The sequence below is a fragment of the Drosophila sechellia genome, chromosome 3L, assembly GCF_004382195.2.
Source record: "Drosophila sechellia strain sech25 chromosome 3L, ASM438219v1, whole genome shotgun sequence".
NCBI classification, from domain to species: Eukaryota; Metazoa; Arthropoda; class Insecta; order Diptera; family Drosophilidae; genus Drosophila; species Drosophila sechellia.
Window position 1 is genome coordinate 2,152,761 of NC_045951.1, and position 23,131 is coordinate 2,175,891.

Here is a 23,131-nt window from a genome sequence, read left to right on the forward strand (position 1 = left end):
CTTACGTTCCACAATCAGAGAAGCCGAACAATGTTCAATGCCCGCCGGATTGGAGGCACTGCAGGTGTACACCGCGTCGTCCTCCAAGAAGACCTCCTCGAACTTCAGAGTGGCCTCTCCATTGTTGTAGCTGATCACATAATCCGGAGAATCGTCGATGCACTTGTCATTTTTGAACCACTGAACAGTGGGCAAGGGAACTCCAGCCACCACGCAAGCAAACTGAAAGGAGCTTCCCTCGGTGGCCTTGCCGCTCTGCAAGAATCGAAGGATCCGTGGTGGAACCAACTGCACTTCGGCGGCATTTTCCCGGACGGATAAAGTGGCATTAGTATCGCAAGTACCCACCAAATTCGAAGCACGGCAACTGAAGCGTGCTGAATCTGCGGCAAATGTCTCTTCGATCACCAATCGGCAGATTCCCTTATCGAAGGTGGTCTTATAATCGGAATTTGTTTGGATACTGATGCCATCCTTGAACCATTCCACGGCGGGCTCTGGAGTTCCCGTCACCTCGCATTCGAAGACGAATCGGTCGCCTTCGCGGGTAACTGCATCTTTCAGAGGCCGAGTGAAAAGCGGAGAGGCATATCGCAGCTCCGTGAAAATGGAGTTAACCTGAATGTCCTTTCGAATGTTTTCGGTGACAATTCGCTGCTGGTCCACCTGATCGCGTAGGGTCTGGAGTCTGGTAATCTCCTCGCGCTGAATGCGGGCTTCCTCTTCGCGTTTGGATCGTGACTCGTTTTCTCTACGGATACGATCCTCCTCCTCGCGGCGAATGCGGGTTTCCTCATCCCTGATGTTTTGGAGACGCACTTCCTCTTCCCTGCGGGCAATATCTCTGAGCGATTGGATACGCAGCTCCTCCTCCCGGGCAGCCTGTTCCCTGGCCAATTGTTCCCGCGTGGCCTGCTCCCGAATGGCCTGCAATCTGGCCTCCTCCTCCCGGACAGCTTGCTCCCTCAGAGCCAATTCTCTGGCTGCCAATTCCCTTTGAGCCTGCTCAATGGCAGCCTGCTGGCGCTGGTTTTCTAGGCGGGATTGCTCCTCTCTGTGCAACCTTTCCTTGGCCTCCGCTTCCTTTATAGCCTTTTCCCTTTCGGCTTGGTCACGAGCATCCCGTTCCCTTTGCTCCTTCTGGCGCTGTTCTTGCTTTAGCCGTTCCTGCACCACATTAATGTCCATCTTGAGCTTGATGAAGGACTGGAAGATGTTCATAACGTCGTTGTATAAGGACGACACCTTGTTCATATCGTGGGCACATTGCGAGGCACTATCCAACTTGGAGCGCAGAGCCGCCTCCCGACTGGTCACATAGTTTTCGATATCATTGACCAAATTTCCTGCTTCCACTGAGTCGCGCAGATATGGAACCTTGTTGGACACGCTGGTGTAGAAGTAGCTAATCTCACGGTACTCCGCGTCGATCTGGGAAATATTAACAGGTTATTAATATCAAACGGAACACTTAATTGTGAATAAAGATCGTTTGTCTCTTAACATATAATTATGTGATTTTAATTACCCACCTTTTCGACCACCTCGAAGAAGTCGGTCGCCTGGTTGAGGCTCTTTCGTTTCTGCTTCACTTGATCCTTGAAGCTCTGCCATTTGTCGTTGAGTTTCCGCAGCTCGTCCTTGACGTACCGCTCGCTCTCGGGATTGGTAATAAAGAGCTGTTGGCTCGTGGACTCCGTAAACTTCTCGATCCGCTTCTCGAGCAGCTATTTTGTGTGGGTGAAAAACAAGTGATGTGGTAATCTTTAGAGACAGCCGGAAAAATATGCACTTAGGCAGCAACTAAAGCGTAGTGTGTCTAGGCGAAATGCAGCCAAGCGGGAATATATTCTCTTACACGGCGGAAAATGCTTAGAAGCTCTCTGAATGTATATAGTTCGTACAGAAACGCAACATTGTGTATATTTTGTTTTGGACATTCCTATCGGAAATGATTTGGGAAACTGCATAAAATTGTGATACTAATTTTTCGATTTTCCAATTCTCATTCGTGCATTTCCACATCCATCCGCACTTTGGCTTAGTTGGTCATTAAAATTGGAACGCCAGAAGCAATTTATAACAGCAAAAGCCCAACAGCAAGTATAAGTGCATTAAAAAGTGGTCTGAATGTGTTTCTGTTTCGGTTTCGGCCTACTGTATCTGCTGTATCCGTATCTCTGAGTTGTATTTCATGTATCTGGCCCAGAGTTTTTAATTACAAACTAACGACAGCTGCCGCTGTCTGTCTAAAGCCCATCGCCCGCCGCTGACAGCGACAACATTTTGAAAGTTGCGATATTTTCGAAATGTCATCCCGGCAGTGCGTCGTTTCCCATTTGGAAATTTGATGAATGCTGTGGGGCTGCCAGTTGGATGGGTGGTCACCCATCCGCCCAAAAGGGTAAGCGGGAAGTGATGCAAAAATAAAGACCAACCAACACACAACCCAGTCGCATGCAGGGATCGATCCGGTCTGTATCTATTCTTCTATCCATCTATACATCTATGGTCTATAGCTATATATTCATGACTATTGCTACCTCGATCGTGTGGGCTGTTTGGCCCCAGCGTCGCTGATGGCGCGTTGATTTCAATTGCCTGGGCATTGAACACTAGAATGGGATTAGATCATTCAATAATTTTAAGCCCATCAAAGTCGACTCGAAATCTATCAGAGATCTTTTCGGCGTCGTGTGGTGTCATCATTAAAGAAAATATGTAAATTATTTTCAAAATTTATAGTTCTCTACTCTGGATTGTAGTCACTGGCAATCGAGAGCGAACAGATCCCCTGCACTTCAACACTTTGTTGCATCTTGTTTACGCAGAGAAATAAATAGTGCCGCCCATCGCCCGATCCGAATGATCCTAACCCACCTCAATAATCCGATCGAAGGCAGTTCACTCACCTCTATGGTCCGTTCAAAATACTCAAACGCCAGCGACGTGGTCTTGGCCGCCGCCAGACTGTCGACGCTCTGGTTGTTGATCTCGTGCAGCTGCTGGCTGACGCTGTCCAGGCTGCGATCGATGTCCTCGAGATCGGAGCGGAACTGCTCGATCTTCTCCAGACGCTCCAGGGTGGACATGCGTGCACTGCTGTTGGACTCGAAGTGCAGGCGCAGGTTCTCGAGTAGCTTCAGTATGCGGTCGGTGTCGATTTCGCGAGCTCCCGGCGGTTCCAGTACGCGCACCCGATCGATCAGCAGTTCGGATTGTGTGATTAGCGATCTAAATTTATCCATGCACTGATCGCGGAATTTCTCGTGCTCAGCGATGCTGCGATCCGCGCCGGATGCGGGTTCCTTCTGCTGCCTGGCGAAGTAGTCGTCGATTTCGCGGCGCAGCTGCACTATGTTCTCCAGGAACTGAACCACGCTCTCCACCAAAGTGCGATAGTCGTACTTGATGCCATCCAACTTGGCCTTCAGCATGCGCAGGTTGTTGATCACCTGCTCGATCTTGGCCAGCGATGGCTGATCCTTGGTCTGGATGCCGAGCGTGGTCTGGATGCGCTGCTGTATCTCATCCTGGGCCCTTTCGATGTCCTGGGTCACGTTAGACAGCTTCTCGCGGGTGCTGATCAGCAGCTGCTTGGAGTCCACGCTCTGGGAGGTGAATACGGGATATAACTGCGTGTCCACCTGGGTGCTCTTGGCCACGGTCTTGAAGGAGGAAATATAGACAGGGAGTTATTTATGAGACTAAGGGCAGATTCTTTGATCTGTGAAAGTAAGATCTCTCACTCGAAATGCTTTTCAAACCAACTTCCTCGGGGAAATGCGAATTTATAAAAATATACATTAACTCTATTAAATCCTGACTAGACGCAATTAAACTCAGAGATCCCGATCCCCGATCCACTCACCTCCTCGTTGTCGCTCATGACTTTCTCGAGTAGGTATTCGACTTCTCGCTTCTCCGCAATGCTCGTTGTCCAATTCTCCAAACTGCTCGTCACGTCGACCTGCCGCTTACTGAAGTCGTTCAGCGTCTCTTGTACCGCCTGTGCCGAGGATTTGGTCTCGAGATATGGATCCACAATCTGCGCGGCGCGCCGTTAAAAATAGCATGGAAATAGATGGTTTTTATTTTTATTTCTATTTGATTTTGGTCGCGTTTTGTTTTATATTATTTTCTGTTTGGCTGCCGTTCTATGTCGCGGGCAAGAAGGGAATATTCCGAGAAAAGGCGGCGCGTGGCACGCTTCTGTGACTTGACTGACTGTGGCCAGGGTCTGGTGCCTTCTGCCACTGCTGCCGCTACTGCTCGAGTCCAGGCCAGGCCAGATCCGACCGACCCGACCAGCACCATACAGCCTATCTATAGCCCGGCAGCGCAAATTGCTTTCTTTATTTATGGACTCAACTCGAGTCGAGTCGAGGCGAGTATAGAGTCGCATAGAGTCGAGCCAACAACTCGCGACGCACAAAACTCGCAGCAGAATCTCCGCAAAGAGCGAAATTTCTAATTTCAAAAAATTTCTTTTGCGCCTGTTTGGACGCATCTTCCCGGTTTTATGTTCACGTATGGGGCGAAATGACGTTGTCGTTTTGAATACATGTTTATGGGCAAGCAAATCATATTGCTCATAATTTATAGTCCCCGAGCGGGCTGGCAAAATATGAATGGAGGTCTGGGAGTGGCGAACTGGAATACCCTTTCGAATACGATTGTGATATGAACACACACAGTTGTCTAAAACTCAAAATCAGAACATTAGCTGAAGCTCTTAAATTGTTCGCAGAATTGTACTTTCGCCGAATTTTTGCATACTTTCGGACAACTTTATAAACCTCATTAGGTTTTCTGATACTGTGGTCATTCAGAAAAGCAAAGATGCTATGTAGTGTAAATTCATCCCAGATCTCCAAGTCAGAATGCCTCATCTGCCCAACTTTTCGCGATTGTTTGTGCAGCGTCAGCAAGCTGCTTCTGGGAGCTGATGGACAGCGTGCAAATGCCCCAGCTGTCAGCAGTTAGTTGTTCCAAAAGCAAAGTTTGCGAGCATAGATGAAGCATGCATAACCAAGCAGCGCCGCCCTGACATTAGAGAATTCCTCAAAACTTAGATTAAATAACTTAGGGAACTAGCAGGAAGTGTGTCGGTTCAGCCCCCTCCCCTGATACAGACTTTTAGGTTGATGAATCGCTGTCCACGGGACTTCAGTTCGCCGAAGGTGGATGCGATGCCCGTCCAAGTGGCCTGGAGGAATTGCAGCTTGTGTTCGTCTGGAGTTTGCTGCAGCTGGCGCTGCAAGTTGTCCAACTGGCTGGAGAGCTCGTTGGCCAGCTCAAAGAAGTCTATCAGCAGGGACACATAATCCACGCGCTTCAGAACCAGGTCCTTAAGTTCGATCCAGTGCTTGTGCAGGGATTCCGCCTTGGAGTCCACATCGTAGCGCTCTTGCGGACTCAGGGACTCCAGATGGACCTTGATGGATTCGAGCAGCAGGTTGATCAGTTCGCCTTTTATCTAAAGGGTAATCAAGGTGATTTTTGTCATTAGTTTAGGTATCTCCTTCAACAAAATACATCGTTCTTTATGAGGTATGGCATGGCGGTCAACTTAAGTAGTACTCCAGACCCACCTGAATCGCACAACAAACGTAAAGAAACTCTTTATAAAGCATTTCGGTCTATAATTTTTTGTCGAACCATTTTTGTATAAAGATTTTCGATTCGTAGGTAGTCTGATTCATGTGAGTACTAAATGTCGCTTAATAAATAGTATAAAGGATATACAAGATTAAAAAAAACATTACTTAAAACCACAAACCTCCAAATCTTGCATGAGTTCATGGTGCTGGAGAAGGAACTGCTTGGCCTGCAGCAGATTTTCTCCCATATCCACGCTCTGCTGCAATTGGTGTTGGCCGGATGCTCTTAGCCAGGCCAAAAGCTCATTGTGATGGCTCAGGAATTCGCTCAGTGCTCGCTGAACCTTCTGCTGATCCTCGCTGCTGTTGGCACAGATGCCCTGGATGTAAACTTTCCTGTTTTCCAACTCATCAAGGACTCTCTTCACACCTTGAGTCTCCGGCTGAGTGCGACCCACTTCGTCGAGAATGCCGTAACCCAAGCGCAAAGGTTCCTCGGTAAAGTTGCGAACATCGCGATCCACTTTGGAGTACATGGCATAACTCTCCGGGGAATGGGGAGGCAGCTTCACGCTGGTCAGCTCCAGTTCTAGTTTCTCCAGGACACTCACAGTGTGTTCAGCCTTGGCGAAAAACTCCCGGGACTGATGCAGCCAGTGTTCCCGTTGGTCCACCAGATCTAAGTGCTCTGTGCAGCCACTCAAGACCGCATAAGCCTTAGCACATGCGTCCTCTTCGGTGAAGTGACCAGCGGATTGAACCTTCTCCTTGGCTCGCGTGATCTTAAGAGCTCGATCCCGGAGGAGCAGGGCCTGTTGTTTCCACTCCCTGTATTTGGTGAGCATCTCGTTGGCTGTGTGTTCACACTCGCCCAGGCTGTACATGGTATTCAGCTTCATCCTGGCCTGCTGGAGAGCGGCCTCCAGGTCGACTAATTCTCTGCCCAGCAAAGCCAATGCCAGACACTGCTCCATTTGGATTTTCCTCGTCTGCCAGGCGAGTTCCAGGGAGTTTCTGCGGTCATGCAGGGCCTCCAACCACTGCTGAACTTGGTGAACTGCCCTCGTAGCATCTCGTTTAATGTGTTCCGGTCTTGTGTCGAGAGTCTCCAGCTTTTCCAGTTCCTCCAGCTGGGCCAGCAGCTCGTTGCCATCTTTCAGGGCTGCCATCACACCGGTGAGCATGTCTATCCTCAGCTGCTTGAATCTGTTCAGGAATTCCTGGACACGGGGCACATCCGGTGGATGGAGTGTCTCCTCGCAGGCCATTTCCAGTTGATCCATCTTCCTGAAGCACTGTGTCATCTTATCGTGGAACTGTGTGCATAGTATCAGCAGGTGTTGACGATCCTGCAGAAGATTCAGTATGTCCTGCCAAATGATGTTGAGCGTATCGGCCATGGCATTGACCAGTTCGGAACTGATGCGCTTGCTGGCCAACAGCTTGTCCGCCTTCTGGACGAACTCATCCATTGGTCCCGGCAGGCTCTGAAATATGTTCGAGGTTATTTAAATGTTTAATTTGATATTGGAGATAAACTCACCTGTAGATTGCGAAGAGTTTCATCATGCTCCCTTTGCATGCGCAGAGATTCATCCAGATTATCCCCAAGCGCTGTGATTTTCGGCTCCAGTTCTACCACTTTGATGTAGATCTTTTCCGGACTCTGGAAGAGTGGATGATGTTTAAGGTGTTCTATGATTAAGTGCATTTAAGTGTGGTTTAGAAGTATTGTATGACTAAGTCATACTAAGTAATTCATTTCTTTAGTTATTAGTAATTGGATTTTGTTTAATATTCTTTATACAACGAAAGATTCTTGCCCCAGTGAACTAATTCACATTTCCCTTCTGATAGTATCGTTTACGCATTCTATATGACTGGAGCACCCAAATTCTCATACGTTGTTTTCGCAATTCCCAGGTATATCGCATAGGACATGAGCAATTCAAAGATTTTCTCCCACAAAGGTCCGCTGCATTCTTCGCCTGCCCCCAAATCCGTTCCAGTCACGTTCCTGGGCTCCCAGCAGCTGGCTGCATTCCCATTCATGCGGCTCGCAGTTGACATCGGAGGCCAGGAGACGTGTGCGATGATCTCGTGCAGCGATGGAAAAGCAAACCTGATCCCGAAGCAGCTTCTAATTTTGGTAGCACCACCAGAAGCTGCCTCCGAACTCGCACAAGTAGCAGAAGTAGCAGAAGTGGCACCACAACCTCAGCTCTGTTTGATTGCAATGAAGGTCAGCATCGGCTGTTTATGGTAATGGCATCCGTTAGTTTTTCCTGTTGGGATGAGTATGTGTCGATGGAGATGCAGCTGGAGCTGGAGCTGGGGAAAAGTGCCACATGCCATGGCGAAACATGAAGAACTCGGCTGATGGCCAGCAAACTGTTAAAAGGTCTTGCCACTGCTTGGGTTTTATGTCTAGGGAAAGCTGCGTGGGCGTTAATTTGTTCGACGAAATAGTTTTGGGCTCGGTACAGTCGTACCTCTGTAAACGGAACTCCACCATGAAAGGATTTGATACCCCAAACATATATTTATTATATAGTTTTAAAATATTCGATATAAGCTGGAATCCTTCGTTTCAGAGATACCCTATAGTAGATATATTTGAAAGTGCTTCTTGCCACAGATGTTGCGCTGTAGACTTCCAATTTAGTCGCTCAAGGGTTTCGATTTAGATCTGCGACTGCCATTAATCAATTTACAATACAAATTAATAACCCGGCTATTAAATTAAATTGTGTGCCCCACTGGCAGCGATGTAAACCGATTAGAAAAACCAGTCAAAGTCGCTGACTCAATGCGACGTGAGTGAGTTTTCAATATGCCATGTGCACACCAATAATTCTCGGAAATCTGAATAAATTTCGAAGTGTAACGGGCGGCGTGGTGGTGGGAGTGGGGGAATAATCACGCCGTCTAACTGAAATTTGAACCATAAATGGCATGACATCACTATAAACAGGCCGACCATAACTAAGCTTATGTACGTGTAAAGCATAAAATAAACCATTATGCATATGGACGGGCGCCTCACTGCCTACTTCCCCTCCCCACCAACAAACATACGTCACTCATTGCGAAATTGAATCGTATTTCAAGTGGCACACGAACACGCACCCAGCCGTTAAGATTCGTAATATGCATTTGGACATTTAGAAGCGTCTTCGCCCGGCACTTGTGCAGCTCCACATGGCGGAAGTGCTCCAAGATCGTGGCCACGTCGGAGTAGGATTGGGAGTGGGAGTGCTATACCCCCATCCAGAGACCCGGCAATGACGGCGATGATATAATGCCGAAAGCCCCAACGGCGGTTCAAAACAATAACACCCTGGAATGGAATGCAAGCGGCGGAAAAACGACCATCTATATACCCAAAATCCAAAATCCATTCAGATTGTGATGGTTCTGTCAGATGGAACATGTATGTTGCTGCCATTGAATGATTACCCCTGCATTTCAAAGCTGGTTAGGGTATCTACCACTGATTCTTCCCAAGCCGGATAGAATGATTTAGGGCAGAACGATGGCGGGAGGGGCAACAAGCGTCCTCTTCGAGGCGCTTAGCGTGAAACACGTTTTTGGCTTTTAAATTAATACTTTGCGGAGCGGATAGAACACGATTTCGATATGAAATTACCTCGATGCCGTGGCCGTTGTTGTTGCTGCCATCGTTTTGTGTGAAATCATTGCGCATTTTTATAGAGCGCCGGCCTTCTCGGCTCTTTCATTACGGCCATTGGCAACGATATCCCAAATACCGATCACCGATCGCCGATTTAATTGGGAATCGCAATTTGCGAAGGCGTTGGCTTGTTGTACCTGATTTATTTGACCAGATTGCCACATGTAAGGTGTGTAGCATCCTTTTCAAGAAGAATTACTTACAAATCCTGGAGAATTCTAATAAATTGTTCAGTTTCTTTAGCAGTTTAGTTATTTGAATACATTGGCCAAAATTCGGTGAGTTCTTCCTTAAATATAGATTTGAAAGCGAACATTTCATCATCGCAAAAGTTCAGCAGCCAGCCTTGACCCAAAAGCCAATGTCTCTCTCGTCTGGCCATTAATATGCAATTTAGGTACATTTACGCATAGCATGTTTGGCTTTTTGCAACAATTTCATTTTGTGGCTGTGCTGGCGAGTGCTCCCATAAAGGTGAGCTAATTGAATACACATTGAAATTGGCTAATTAAAGCGACATAAATCAAATGCTCGCGAGTGTTTGTTCTGCTCCTGATCAAACATAGGCCACGGGGGCCATAAAAAGTGTGTATAAACAGACTAATAAAAAACCGCATCAATATTCGCATGTGTGTGTGTTTGATGGAGAGCAAACAGCATTAATGTATTGTACAAATACCCATATGCAAATGAATTTACTGAATCTACTTCGGTGTTTTGTGGATAGCACGCTCTGACGCGCTTACCCTGTGCCTCCATTAAACCCAACTTGATTTTGTCATAAAACAAAAAAAAGCACACAATATTCAGCTATTTTGTTATTGTTCACTTAGCAGAGGTTCAGCTTTTGTGCCGCGATCATCAGCCGTGTGTGGCAGAGTGATGTCAGACCTTTGGGTTCTATAAATACCCATCGAACATAAAACAATTTCTGTTCAGGCTTTTGTGGGTCGCACTTTCCCAGGCCGACGGTGAATTATGAGCACACGTATTGGGCAATCTCGTTGCTGCCATCGAATGCAATTTAAATTTCAATTTAATTCGCGGCCAACAAAAAGATAATTTCTATAATTGTTTCTACAAATTATTGGCCACGACTCGCATCTACCATCCGCAGCATCTGCAGCAGCAACATCTCGGCGGCTGTTGCGCCTTTGCAGTTGCAGCAACAACAGCAGCAGCAGCAGGAGTCGCTTGCAACGCGCGACTTTCATTGAACGTTTATCGGCGACTATCAGTTGCCATGTAAACATGCAATATATTTCGCGTCTCTAACTCGAAAACCACCGAGCCGTCGCTTCCACTCCGGTAATTACAGCAGCTGGATCCCCTACAGTGGACCCCCGGAAAGCGGAAATTGCGGGGTAACAGCTTTTGAACTATCCCATGAAATTGAACGTGTATGCCTCTATTGAGTCGATGTAAGAATTTCCCAGTTAGCGATTAACAGCGATAATGGCATAATAAATGGTTAAATACAAAGTATCGCATTGTGCTATATAAGATTCACATATGCTGAGAGCCCACTGTATACTTTGGCGTTGCAAATTTATGCTTCTCCTCGTGGAAAACCCCCCTTTTGCATAATTTTCCGCGAACCGCTTTCCTTGCTTATCAATCAGTGCGTGCCAAACTGTTTTGTCAGTTGCGCTAAGTAGCAGCTGCACTAAAGCCACCGATAGACGGCATATCCCCAGCCGGCTTTCGAGTGGATCCCGATCCTCCTGCCCCCATCCGATGCGCAGACCCATCCGAATCCCGAACACCAAGCCAAACTCAATAGGCAAAGAGACAGTGACTGCGTCTGCGCATAGAATACGTTATTTTTAGAGCTTTTGGTGTTGGATAGGGTTAGGGCTGGAATTTTTCAATTACTGATAAGATTTACGGACAATTCCCGTGACACGCCATGGGGCAAATGAAGAAGTGCCATCGAAAGCACTGCCAGCATAAGGCGTGGATTTAAATCTTCTTTTTATGGTTGTTACCTCTTAGATTAAAACATCGTATTAAAGCTAGTGCGCTATATAAGCTAACATAAAATCTGCAAGTAAAATGCTTTTGTTGAGACTCCAAATAGCTGCTATATATTGATTTTGCAAAAACTGACAAAATTGCAACCCAGAAAGTGACAGCCGCGTCCTTGCCGTTCGCCTCGAAACAGCGATCATAAATCACAGTGACAAATCGCAATCACGTGACTGAATGGCAGCTCTGAACGCGACCAAGTCGCAGTTTCTGGCCCGTTCGCTGGGGCAAAATGGGATACCGCGACTCTGTGCCGAGCGGGCGGAATGCGCAGCTTTTCATGCGTAAATTTATGTGCCTGCCAAGCGTCGTAAACATTTCTTTCTTTTGAGCCTTGGTGCGGCTTTCTATCGCCCGTCTCTCTCGCTGTACGTGCTGCCATCTCTTTCGTCCATTAGACAGTGCGCACTGCGCAGCTGCGGCGTTTCACCCACGCCGAAGGCCCAAGGCAATGGCACATACATATGCACATAGCTCGTACAGTGCCGGGCATAAGTATATGCTCATATGTCTGGCCAATTTATGAGTGAAATGCGGCGACTTTTACAAATGAAAACGCCATAAATTCAATTAGAGTTTTACGTCTTACTTCACCCCCTGGCGCCTCCTCGTGTGCAAATCAGAGCAGATCGCACCAAAAGTCCGATTCGATGCGATTCGAGATTGCGCAGACCCAAGATCTGGAATCGAAAATCCAAAGCAGGTCGCCAGTCGCGCCCCAATTGCTTCATTATGGCCAAAGCAAAGGCTCAAATTAGTTTCGCGCATTAGATTCAATTAAAAGAGATCTTCAGCATTCGTGGCACGCCTCGCATTTTCAACGAAAATCGGAAAATCTATTTATTTAGAGAGAGTTTAGCCAGGCAAACATGTAAATCTTCTGCCTTTGAAGTTTCTTTTTCCAGCTTTCTTCAGCCTTTTAATTGCCCTGAAGCCAATTTTTCATCTCAGAGCCACAAGAACATAAAAAGAAACGTTTTGTAACCAGGCCCAAAACATTTTTCCCTCATTTCAAACACTTGTAAATATTTTCCTGTTGCATCAACAAACATTGTAATCGAAATTTGCGTCAGAGCCAAAACCGAATCATCATCCATTGAGATTGATGCCCGGATGGCCGAGAAGTTGAATCGTCTTGGTTAATTAGCTCTGGGTGGGGCCCGTCCAAGAAGTTGATAGTTTCTTTGGTGGATATGTAAATCATGTCAGGGCGATTTTAATACAAGATGATTTGGGTTGCCTATGGAGATAAAGATCCAATTAAACGCGCTCTGTCGACAGACAACGTACTTTGTATCTTCGTGGAACCTACCACATGTCTTAGAGTTTTCCTTCAGCGGAATATCTTCAACTGTTTTTCACAGGCAAATAAATGTCATTTAAGTAGTCACCACAAAATCGCATTGTGCCACTAAAAACTTGGCAGATATTCATATTTTCTGCCAGCACTTAACATTTAAAATCTTAATAACTCAACTTTGTTGTGAGTTGGAGTATGGGTACACAGAAAGAAAAGTAACTTAGTTCTTAGGTCTCATAAGTTTAAATTGGTAAAAATGAATATACGCATAACAGATAGTTAAAGTTAGTTTAAAAATACTTTAAAAATGCTCCTTGCTAAGATTTATTATTGAATTACAATATCTTGCTACTTGTAATTTCTTTCTGTTGAGGAAAACTAACTGAAAGAATTGTCTGTTGCCTGTTTCGAAAAATAAACCCAGAAAGGAAGGAAACTTTTGACATATTTGCATAGTTTTAAGCATGGGGCGCGGGACGAGGGGGGTTCTGCCAACTTATTGTTTCCTTAATCTTATGCTGAAGCACAAAGTTTAAAGAACTTCTGCCGGCTTTCTTCCCCTAGAAACAATCGCCCACCGCCCACGTGGAATTTATAACAATAATAATAACGAGCTGAGCTCATCGAACATTTTTTAGCCCATACATTTGTTTCATTCTGTGTGTGTTTGTTGCACATCTGTTGGCTTTTATTGTGGAATATTGTGTATTTATTTATACTCTTTTGTTGTTCTTATTTCAGCTTTTTTTGGCTCTGTTCCGTTGCTAATTTGTTTACCTGCGAGAATCGGGGAGAGAAATCGCTCTTGTTTATTTTCAACAGCATTTTTGGGACCAGTTCGAGAATAACGAAAACAACGACAGGTAAGCAACAATTTAGTTTCGTTTTCGAATTTCAATACTGTTTCCAAGCAGGCCAGCGGAAATTTAAAGAAATCTGTATATTTTTGGGGTCGCGAGTTTTCAATTCATGGAAACACGAGTACGTATAAAGCAGAAACGTGTTGAAAGGCTCGCCAGTAAAATGTTTTTGCATAATTTCCAGAATCAAAAGTGGAGGGGGGAAAAAAAGTGGTAAATCAAATCAAATGTTTAACACATGGAGCCGTGAGTCTCGAATGGCAAATGTAGCTAAAATAATTATTCTGATGGCCAGAAAAAAATGGCACAAAGTGGCACACTGAAATTTCAATGGACCGTTGGTTGAATGAACAGAAAAGTTGGTACAAAAAGGGGCACATTCCCCTTGCCCCCTGCCCCAAAAAACCCATAAACCATTTACCGATGCCCATAATTATTGAATGTTTTTTGTTTCGGGGCATAAAACTTGTAGCGCTTCATCAGAAATGTTTCTCAATCTCAAGTTCAAGTCGCAGCTTCAAGTTCGAGCGATTTGGAGGTGTGGAAAAGGGGGGAATTCTGCGGAGAAGACCCAAATAAAGTTTCTCTCTCAAGAAACTGATTCAGCCAGCTCGAAGTGGACCCAGACAGGTAGCAGCTGCGCCTAATTGTCGAAAGTATCTTGCAGATACATTTCTTTTTGTCACGTTTAGTTGGCTTTTGTGTCTTGCTCTGATGTCAGACAACCTTGAACCTTTTGTGGCGTTTGTTTTTCGGCTGCCGCTTTTCAAATATTTATAACCGCTATCAACAACTTTTGCTTTCGTTGCTCGAGTGCTAATTGGCGCGGAAATCGCTGGAAGCCGGTTTAAACAATCGAAAACTGTAAACCAGTTTTGGGCATTAGAAGTTCATGAATTTTTCAGTGCTAAAGTCACATAGTAACTATGGGATAATTATAGGAATTTATAGGATTGGTAGTAAACATGTGCTTGGTTGGAGGCTGGACTATTTAATAATAGTCAAACGTTGTTTTATAGTGAATGATAAATGATTTGATAACAATCTGAGATAGTGTATCTATTGAACAATTTTCTTTGCCTTGCATCTCTTACACTGTTTTTGCCCCACTACGCAAAATGAAAAAATGTAAATATATAATTGCACTGTCATTAATAATGAACGAAGATTATGTCGTCATTCAAATGATTAGCTCATTTATATTGATAAAAGGTCATTATATTTAGACTGGCTTAATTGGTTGTGATGATTTTTTATAGCATCGCATAAAACTGAGTCGAATGCAGCTGCTTTTATAACGTTTTTCAATGACCAAAGCTTATCCTAGATGTTTGCCCGTGTTTTGGAATCCTGACTGCACTCCTAGATTTATGATTTATTCAAGATCTCCCAATGCCCCGTCCCAAATCTCTTTCGAAGTCCTCCCAGATCGCCTTCCGCATAAATTTCCGCGCACTTCAAGAGCTTTCTCCGAACACTTCTCCCGTATCTAGATAAATGTTTCTTCATGTTTGTTTTCCATTCCTTGGCCTTTCTGCTGTGTGTTTTGTTTGGTTTGGTTTCGTTTTTGTTTCCTATTTTTATTGTTTGCGGGGTACAATAGTACAACTCACTTGTAGGAGCGCTATCACCAGCTGGATGGGTCCGCATCGGACGACAACGGTGCCAATGGTGGTGGCTCTCAGGGAGGAGGATGGCGGTGTGGTGTGGGTGGTGCCGGTGCCCGTTCCCGTGGACATGGCTGTGGACATGGCCTGACTTGGAGTCGGCGACGATGATGACATTGTTGCTGAATAATTGAAGGCGTCTAGCTGGGACTGCTGAGATTGCTGGGACTGCTGCGTCTGAAGTTGGTGACCGGTGTGCGGCTGGCGGGGATTGGGATTCGAGGAGGAGGCGACCGAGTAGAGCGAAGACATCGATGAGTCTAGGGCTTGGCGGCGTTCCATGGTTGCTTTTCTTTCTATCTGCTCTTCTCTACTTCTCTGTTATTTTATTTTTTTTTTTGACTAACTTTCGAGGATTGAGTGCTTGTAGTTCGGTGTGTTTTGCGTGGGCGTTTTATAATCTCTGTCGTTTAGTTTTTCTCGTATTTTGGCTTATTTCCCCTGCTCGACTCGCGTGTTTTGCATTTTGAACTCTGCTCGAAAGTGGAACTATTAGATTGAGTCACTCGCGTTCGGATTTAATGTATTGGGTTAGTTATAGCCAGGGGATTCGATTCGGCGGTTCCTTCGGTTCGTTGCGAGCGCTATCAACGCCGGCGATCGTCTGAGAACCTCCGCGAATCGGTAGATTTTCGAAACGGAGAATTCTTTTTGCCCGCCGCGGTGACTATGACTTCATACTCGCGCTCTCCTTGTCGCTCTAGTGTCTGTTTATTATTCCGTAGTGTCTATATATACGGTTATATAGCCGAGAGAATCGTGTGTACTTTTTGCATATTGAGCCTGAGAAAATTGACTTTGATGCGTGTGCTAGTCTCGTTGTAGAACCCCTGAAGACCCCCGCCCCGCCAAACTCAAAGACAATGCTCGATTCGCGTTTATTTTTAAAACAACAAACTATTGAGTAATTTTTGCGGCGATTTCTGCCACGAAGCTAAACTGTTGTTCTAGCCCAGATACTCAGATACTGGGATGCTACAGACACAGGCTACTATAGCTAATAGATGAAGCGCACGGATGTGCGTCAAATCTGTAACATGTGCCAATTGCATTGCAGTCAATCATTTTTCATAGATTTTTCGATATTTTTGAAAACATTACGCATACGCCGCGTATGCTCGTGTGCAGCCAGCTGCCTCCATTAGGTAATTTTTGGTGTTTCTCTCAATTTTTAATAGTCGCCGCCGTTGCTGGCGTAATGTAAACTATTTTAATTGTACTTTGCGCTGGCTAAAAATAAACAGCGAACAAAAATTGGGAAGAACAAGTTCCCTTTATAAAAGTTTACAGTAGCGCAATCGAGGAAATGCTTTGCCTCCATATGTTGTTGTCCAAAAAATTTAAAAGAAAGAAAAAATGGGAAATTGTTGATTGAAATTTTCTGGGGCGTGGACTGTTGTAGTGTATTGAAATATGCACATGACTCAAACAAATAAGCTTTCAATGCATCAGGTCACCGAATATTTTTGAAAAATATTTTTTGCGCATTCTGTGTCGTTTTCTATTTGTTAAACATTTTGTTTGTGCTTTCTGAGGGTCGTCACAAAACGGAATATTCGACAACAACAATAAATTTAGCACACTTTGTTGATTTCATCTTCAGACGAGTGAACGAAAAAAACTAGCGCCAAGCATTTTTGAATGTCAAAAATGTTCTAGGTAAATTATGGCTGATTAATTTACGTTTCATTTCACTTTTTTTTGAAGTGCCAAATTTATTGTCTTCTTCCTCGTTTTCTGCCTAACTTAATTTACATAGATATGTTTTTATTCGCACATTATTCGAGCGGAGGAGATGTGGAAAATCAAAACGCGCGCGCCGCTTTCCCAACAGCCGAACAACCGAACGCCGCGAACTTCGAACAAGACTGACCAAAGATCGGAAGACTGAAGACCGGAGACCGCAGACTGAGCAGATTCTACGGGAAGCAGCAGATCAGAAAGAGAAGAAGAGCGTGCAGCCCATGAAACTTAACCGATTCGCTCAATTCATTCATGCAGGTTGGCGTTCTCTTGTTTTGATCTCTTGACACTCGCTAAGCTCAGTTTTGAAAAGCCGGCTTGTGTTTTGAAAATGAGAGAGTGTGAAAGAGAGGGCTGCAGACGCTAGAGGAGGAGGCAAGATGCGGGGCTTCAGGGGAGACGACATAAATAAACAAGTGCTCTTGGCATTCGCGGCGTCGTTAATTCATGATTTCAATTTTTAATGCCCTGCGCCCGGCTTTTCAGCAATTACAATACGAAGAGAAGATATCGTGATATGAAGTGAGATTGTACCCTGTAATTCTTAATTTAAAGGGTAACTTTAAGCGAACTGTTGTTACCCTCTTATGCCCGCACTTTATTCATTCCCATTTACTTTTGAATATTGGTATAAGCAATTCATGAAGAATCAAACTTAATATCTTAGGTGTGGATGAATTTTCCCCTTGGCATGGCATTTTTCTTGTTGGTCTGATACACCCTACATAAGACAGGGTACCTTAAACCACAACATATTCAAGTGCAGCTTTTGTACTTTAATAACAGGGTGAAGAGTGGAAGATCAAAATAACAACACCAGAGCAGCGGAGGAAACCAGACGATATCGTGTCTTAATGCAAGGCAAACTGACCGCCCGCATTTAAATCCCCTCACCTCCCATGAAACTCTATTCCCCAATTTATGAAGTATTTTTCACCCAAAATGCGTGTCTTGCAGCTTGGCTTTGGCTCCGGATTCCGTGCAATATCCAACGTGCAACATCCGACGCTTCTTGCGTGCAACAGCAGTTGCCGCAGTTGCGGCAATCAATGCGCTGCAGATGTGTGTTATTATTTTTCGCTATCAACGATTCGAACTTATCGAATTATGCTTTCAGCGCCAGCGCGTCAGAAAATCTGGTCGAATGGCATGAAAAGAATCTCATAGATATTTGGTTCGCCTTTCTGGATGATCAGCTCGTTATGTATAAACTCTTTTCACTCACTCACCACACTCAGAGCGATTTATTTATATGTTTTTAATTGAGATTAATGAGCCACTTGACGAAGCTCACAAAAGCAGCCAACCCCTCTTAACCCCATTTCCCCGCTTCGCCCACCGGCAGTTCACATTTCAGATAATTGAAATCACTTGAGGACCACTTGTTAAATGTTTGGAGAAGGGGCCACCCACAGAGGGAAATTGAAAAAAATTATTTAGGGTGGAAAAGTCGAAAAGAGCACTCAAGGGTTAAGTGCAGATGATGGCAATGACTTTTCTCGGATGCAGCCCAAAGTTATGCAATGTTTTCATGGATTTTCGAGATTACATTCAAATTTTCCGGTTACTTACTTGCTTAAGCATAAAATTTAAAACTAAATATCTGAAAAGTTAGGAGGTTTTAAAAAAATTATATATGATTAGCTTTATTTTTGGGGTAAAACATGTTTGATATTAATTGCACTATGTTTTGTGACTGTGTGGGAGAAATAGTTATAAATAAATATTAAACATACGATTAATGGCAATAATTTCGACTGGCTGTAACTGAATTAAGATTCTTACTTAAAATATTTCAAATATATTTTCTAACCATTTGGGAATTCTCTAATTTTGCAAGCCTTAGACTTAATTTGAACTAACTAAATAAATATTTCTACTACTATATTTAAAGCAGAGAAAATAAAAGACATTTTTCAAACATAAAATATTTAAGAATCCTCTTCGCAGGCATTTTAGTATATCTTTTAAGCTAAAGTTCAAGCGAACTAATAAATTTTGCTAGAAAACAGTGAACAATCATGCAAAGTAAAATGGCAAACAAAACAAAACAGACAAAAACTTTTAGCTCATGGGCTAAAATTGGTTTTGGGAAAACAGCAAAAATAATATGCCAACTAATTAATGGCAAGAATGTCGAGGATCGGCAGAGAAGCAAATGGCGCTGGTTAATTGGGCGGGAAATCGTTTTGTGTTCATCTTTCAGCTGGGACAGCTGGTCCAGATCTCTCAGAGAAATCCCTTGATCGTCTGTTTCGTTATGTTCTCGTAGTATTTGCTGCGTCGCCAGGAAGGCGGCGGTTTCGATTCGTTGGGGTTAGTTGAAGCCGGAGCGGTGTTATCGGCGGATGATAGGTAGCTCACCTCCGGCGTGTGGGCGTTGGACATCCTCGGCACCTGCTCCGTCGTAATGCCAGTGGCTAAACTGAATCCTTCCACCTCGCTGTCCGATTCGATGGCCTGCGGCAATGGTAGTGGCAGGAGCAGGTGTTGCTGCTCCTCGTTCGGAGTGGGCGTTACACTCTGACTATGCAGCTCTGCCACGCCCGCCACACTGTCCTGATCCTCATTTTTCATCCTCTGCTGACGGGCGGAGAAGTAGCTAATTTCGGAGCTATCGAAGGACATATTGACTGGCGAAGGTGGTAGTTCGGGTATTTCGAATGTGCTCAAAGTTGAGTCGTCCGCCTCATCAAAGGAGTTCTTTGCCGATCCTATGTAGGAGCTAGTGCGTCCCGAGGCTGTTTGAAAGGATGAGGAGTGCGAGTTCGGCGTAAAGTTGCCTTCGGAGGCAGTGGCGAAGGATTCGTCCTCGGTGGAGCGGGATTGCCAGTCCTAAAGCGACGAGATAAGTACCATTTTACACAATCGGAAAACGAATCAATATTTTGGTTTTTAAACTTACCTCAATGCTTCCCAATTTTTTGATGACATGTCCTCCAGTGCCATTGGTGATTCCATTGCTAACGACGCCCTCCTGCTGCTGGACATCCCGGATGACTGCGTCCAGGGACTCGGCCACCTCGGCAATGGCTCCCAGCTTGTGGGAAATGGCGGCGCAGGCCAGTTCGTTGCTGCCTGTGGGCACCACTTGCACAGTGGCTGGCAGGGATTCCCCGGGTATCTCGCTTCCAGCACTGCTGGTCCTTCCACTGTCGTGGAGTGGACTTGGTGCAGTGCAATCCAGGGGTAGTTCATCGGCCACTACACTGAAATCACCAGAGAGACGGGGATTATCGGGAGCTCCGGAATCCACTGAGGCAGTGCGTGAGTGCGATGGCGTTTCATTGTCGGTATAGTCGCTGTGCGGATATGTTTCACTGTCGTTGCGAATGAGGGCCTTGATCTTGTCCAGACTCTTCAGCGGCGGTCCAGAATCCACCTCATCCTCCTCCTCTTCGGTTTCCTCCAAGATAATGTCCCTTTCTATTGAGGCCTTGGCTATTTTGGTCTTCACACTTGAAGTACTGGCTGTCTCATCATCGTCTTCATCCTCGTAGTCCTCATCTTCAGCTTGGCCATCTTCGCTGCTTAGTTCGGGTAGCTTACTGGCCTCGTTTATAGCGTCCAAAAGACGACTTAGATCGCTGGAGGATTCACTTAGAATCTCAGGGGGGCTCTGTACCAAATCCTCCTCTTCGCTGGCCAAAGGAGCAGAGGCATTAGCCTGATTAGCAGCTTCATCTAGGGATTTATTTTCACCTTCCTCAACTGGAATCTCGACCTCATTGGGCGGTTCATCCACCACAATGCTGGGCACATCCGGCCTGGGTGTAACCTCCTGCTCCACTTCCTCATCTCCCTTTGATTTGGCAAACAAATTACGAAATCTGGCAAACATTTTGAGCTTTTTTGGGTTCGCTGCCTAATTGGCGCCTCTTTTTTTTTTGGGCGTGGAACAATTGGTTTGACGTAAGGGGCAACAACACGCGTTTGGCTAGTGGCCAGTTGAAGTGAGCTACGTCTCTCTGATAATTGTAGATTTAATTATTCACTTTGCCGGGATAAGCATGCAGATATTTCGAGAGTGGAACCATGAAGACACTTCTATATTTATCACCTTCCTATCACAATGCTCCCCACTGTCAATGCTGACCCACTTGTCACGCCTGTTCTCCAGGAAATTCACTCTTTATCTGGTATATGCTTTGACAAACCGACAGTTTTCTTGAGTTTTCCCGCTACGTGACGAAAAACAGAATCGAAGGAGGACCGAACGACGACCGCACTGGACCACGCACTGAAATAGACTGCTTGGATTTGGACGCCGACTCTTGGACGGAATGAGCTGCTATATAGAATAGTTCTTTTATTTTATTTCAATATTTTTTGTGCTTCTTTCGAATTTTGGGTGGTGGAACTTTTGAGTGCGTCGCGGCAGCTTGACATTTGTTTCATTCAGTCAAAAATTATTTTTGGCTGTCTAGTTTGTGGTTACTTGGGAAGTGTGGTTCGGTTTGATGGACTTCGAATTGCTTTTATATGACTATAATTCTTTCCAAAGTGAACAAGTTATATGTGATTTAATACATTTGGTAGGTGTTGTACACGTGTTAATGGCTTTTGAAGAAATCGTTTTATTTGTCGTAATTGAAATCTGTTTTTGGAACTATTTAAATTTTTATAGCGTATTGCCAAGTTGCCTTTGTACTTTGTTTTCCAAATACAATTTATCATTTCTTTTAGTTTTATTTCTAGCAACTTGTTAGCTCTTTGCTCTTTTCGTTGTTGTTTTTCCTAAGTTAATTTGCCGCGAGCTTGTGGGATTTGAGTGGAAATCTTTCTCGTGTTTTATTTGATATGCAGAACGTTTTGCTGTTTTTGTTTCTGCGTTTTATGCGTTGAGCATAATGAAGTAGCCGCCGATGCAAAGTTAAAGTCTATGCACTCACGCAACTGCAAAAGTATTGTAGAATGTTATTCGCTATAACTCACCTCTTTCCTGTTAATGCGTCCAGAACGAAGGGCTCTTTGAGTCGCTTCTTCAGCAGTCTTCCCAGTCTGACCATTCTGCCCACTTCGACGAGCAGTTGCTCCCTGGCCACCAAGTGCCTCTGCAGTCGCGGAGGCATCTCCCCCAAAGGAGACAGCTCCGATTCCAATTCTGCCTCGGCATCGCTACTTATTCCACTGCTGCTTCGGTTGTGCTGCTGTCTCTGCTGCTGCTGCAGTTGGGCGGACAGTTCCTTGGTCAAAAGGGGCTGAAGTTCCCTCAGCTGGCGATAATAGGCCTCCACACTGCGGTGGAAAACGGCGGAGACGCGCAGTCTGGTCATTTGCTCCTGGGCCACGGACTGCAGACTGTGCCACGTGTGCTGCAGTTCGTCACTAATGAAACCCTGACTGGGATTGCTTTGTGACCTAGATGCTGATGGTTCCAGTTTGCAGCAGAGGCGCAGCGTTTGGGAAGCCTCCAGCAATTGGCAGCCATAGTGGTAGATGCTCTAAAGCAAAAAGCATAATTAGTACATATAAGCAAAAATTTTAAATTAAAAAGACAATGCTTTAGAGAACACTTTTATCATTACCCTGGAAAATATGTAGATACGCTAGTTTTTAATGAATATGATACAGCTAGATAGAAACCGAGATAGTTGTTTAGCCCAATAAGGCCTTGATCTTCAGCCAGGTCTTAGTATATTTTCGGTCACTTTGCCGTTGGCCAAACTGGCACTCCCTTTCTCTGTCTTGCACTCTGGATGGATTTCCTCTATCTTATACCTCCAAAAAGAAGTCGCCCGAAAAACGGGGGGAAAACTCACCCGTCCGGTTTCCTCGAACCCCTGCAACTCGTCCTTCTGCAGCTGAATCTCGTGGATGTTGCAGCCGACATGGGAGTGGCAGCGCAGCAAGACGGCATACAACTCCTGCAGCCAGTCCCGCGCCCGCCGCGCGTCCTCCTCGTAGGCGTGGATGTGGGTCACCTGCTCCAAGGTGAGCCGCTGCAGCGCCAGTCGATGTCCGCACACCTGACAACGACGCCGGCTCTCGTCGATCTGCCTGCGCAGCTGGGCGATCTCGGCACTGTAGTCCAGCTGGAGGTCACGGCCCAGAGCGTCTTTCACCGGCATGGCCAGCATGTCGCTCAGCTTTTCACCTTCACGCACAAGTTCGCGCTCGACGTGGCCTGTGGATGTTGGAAACATGTTTAGAGATCGGTTGGATGTTGGATATAGCATGTTTAGAGATTTGTTGTTTACGGTTCGAGTTGGGACAGACCTAAATACACAAATATG

General features: G+C 45.3%; 1 protein-coding gene across 14 annotated transcripts in view; it reads right to left on the reverse strand.

Moving 5' to 3' along the window:
* LOC6610445 (muscle M-line assembly protein unc-89) overlaps window positions 1-23,131 on the reverse strand; it is a 45,494-nt gene that overhangs the window by 16,631 nt on the left and 5,732 nt on the right. For 8 of the 14 annotated variants that reach the window (XM_032718019.1, XM_032718016.1, XM_032718015.1 and 5 more), the window contains 11 exons: window positions 22,658-23,022; window positions 21,831-22,339; window positions 19,801-20,104; window positions 19,260-19,730; window positions 7,147-7,269; window positions 5,783-7,090; window positions 5,138-5,479; window positions 3,872-4,048; window positions 2,913-3,668; window positions 1,533-1,727; window positions 6-1,431 (listed from right to left, as the gene is read on the reverse strand). In XM_032718019.1, the coding sequence (XP_032573910.1) occupies window positions 6-1,431; window positions 1,533-1,727; window positions 2,913-3,668; window positions 3,872-4,048; window positions 5,138-5,479; window positions 5,783-7,090; window positions 7,147-7,269; window positions 19,260-19,730; window positions 19,801-20,104; window positions 21,831-22,339; window positions 22,658-23,022 (5,976 nt within the window). Of the gene's footprint in view, window positions 1-5; window positions 1,432-1,532; window positions 1,728-2,912; window positions 3,669-3,871; window positions 4,049-5,137; window positions 5,480-5,782; window positions 7,091-7,146; window positions 7,270-15,098; window positions 15,783-16,929; window positions 17,023-19,259; window positions 19,731-19,800; window positions 20,105-21,830; window positions 22,340-22,657; window positions 23,023-23,131 lie in introns of those variants that run through there. The other 6 variants (XM_032718023.1, XM_032718021.1, XM_032718024.1 and 3 more) reach the window with 5 other exon arrangements.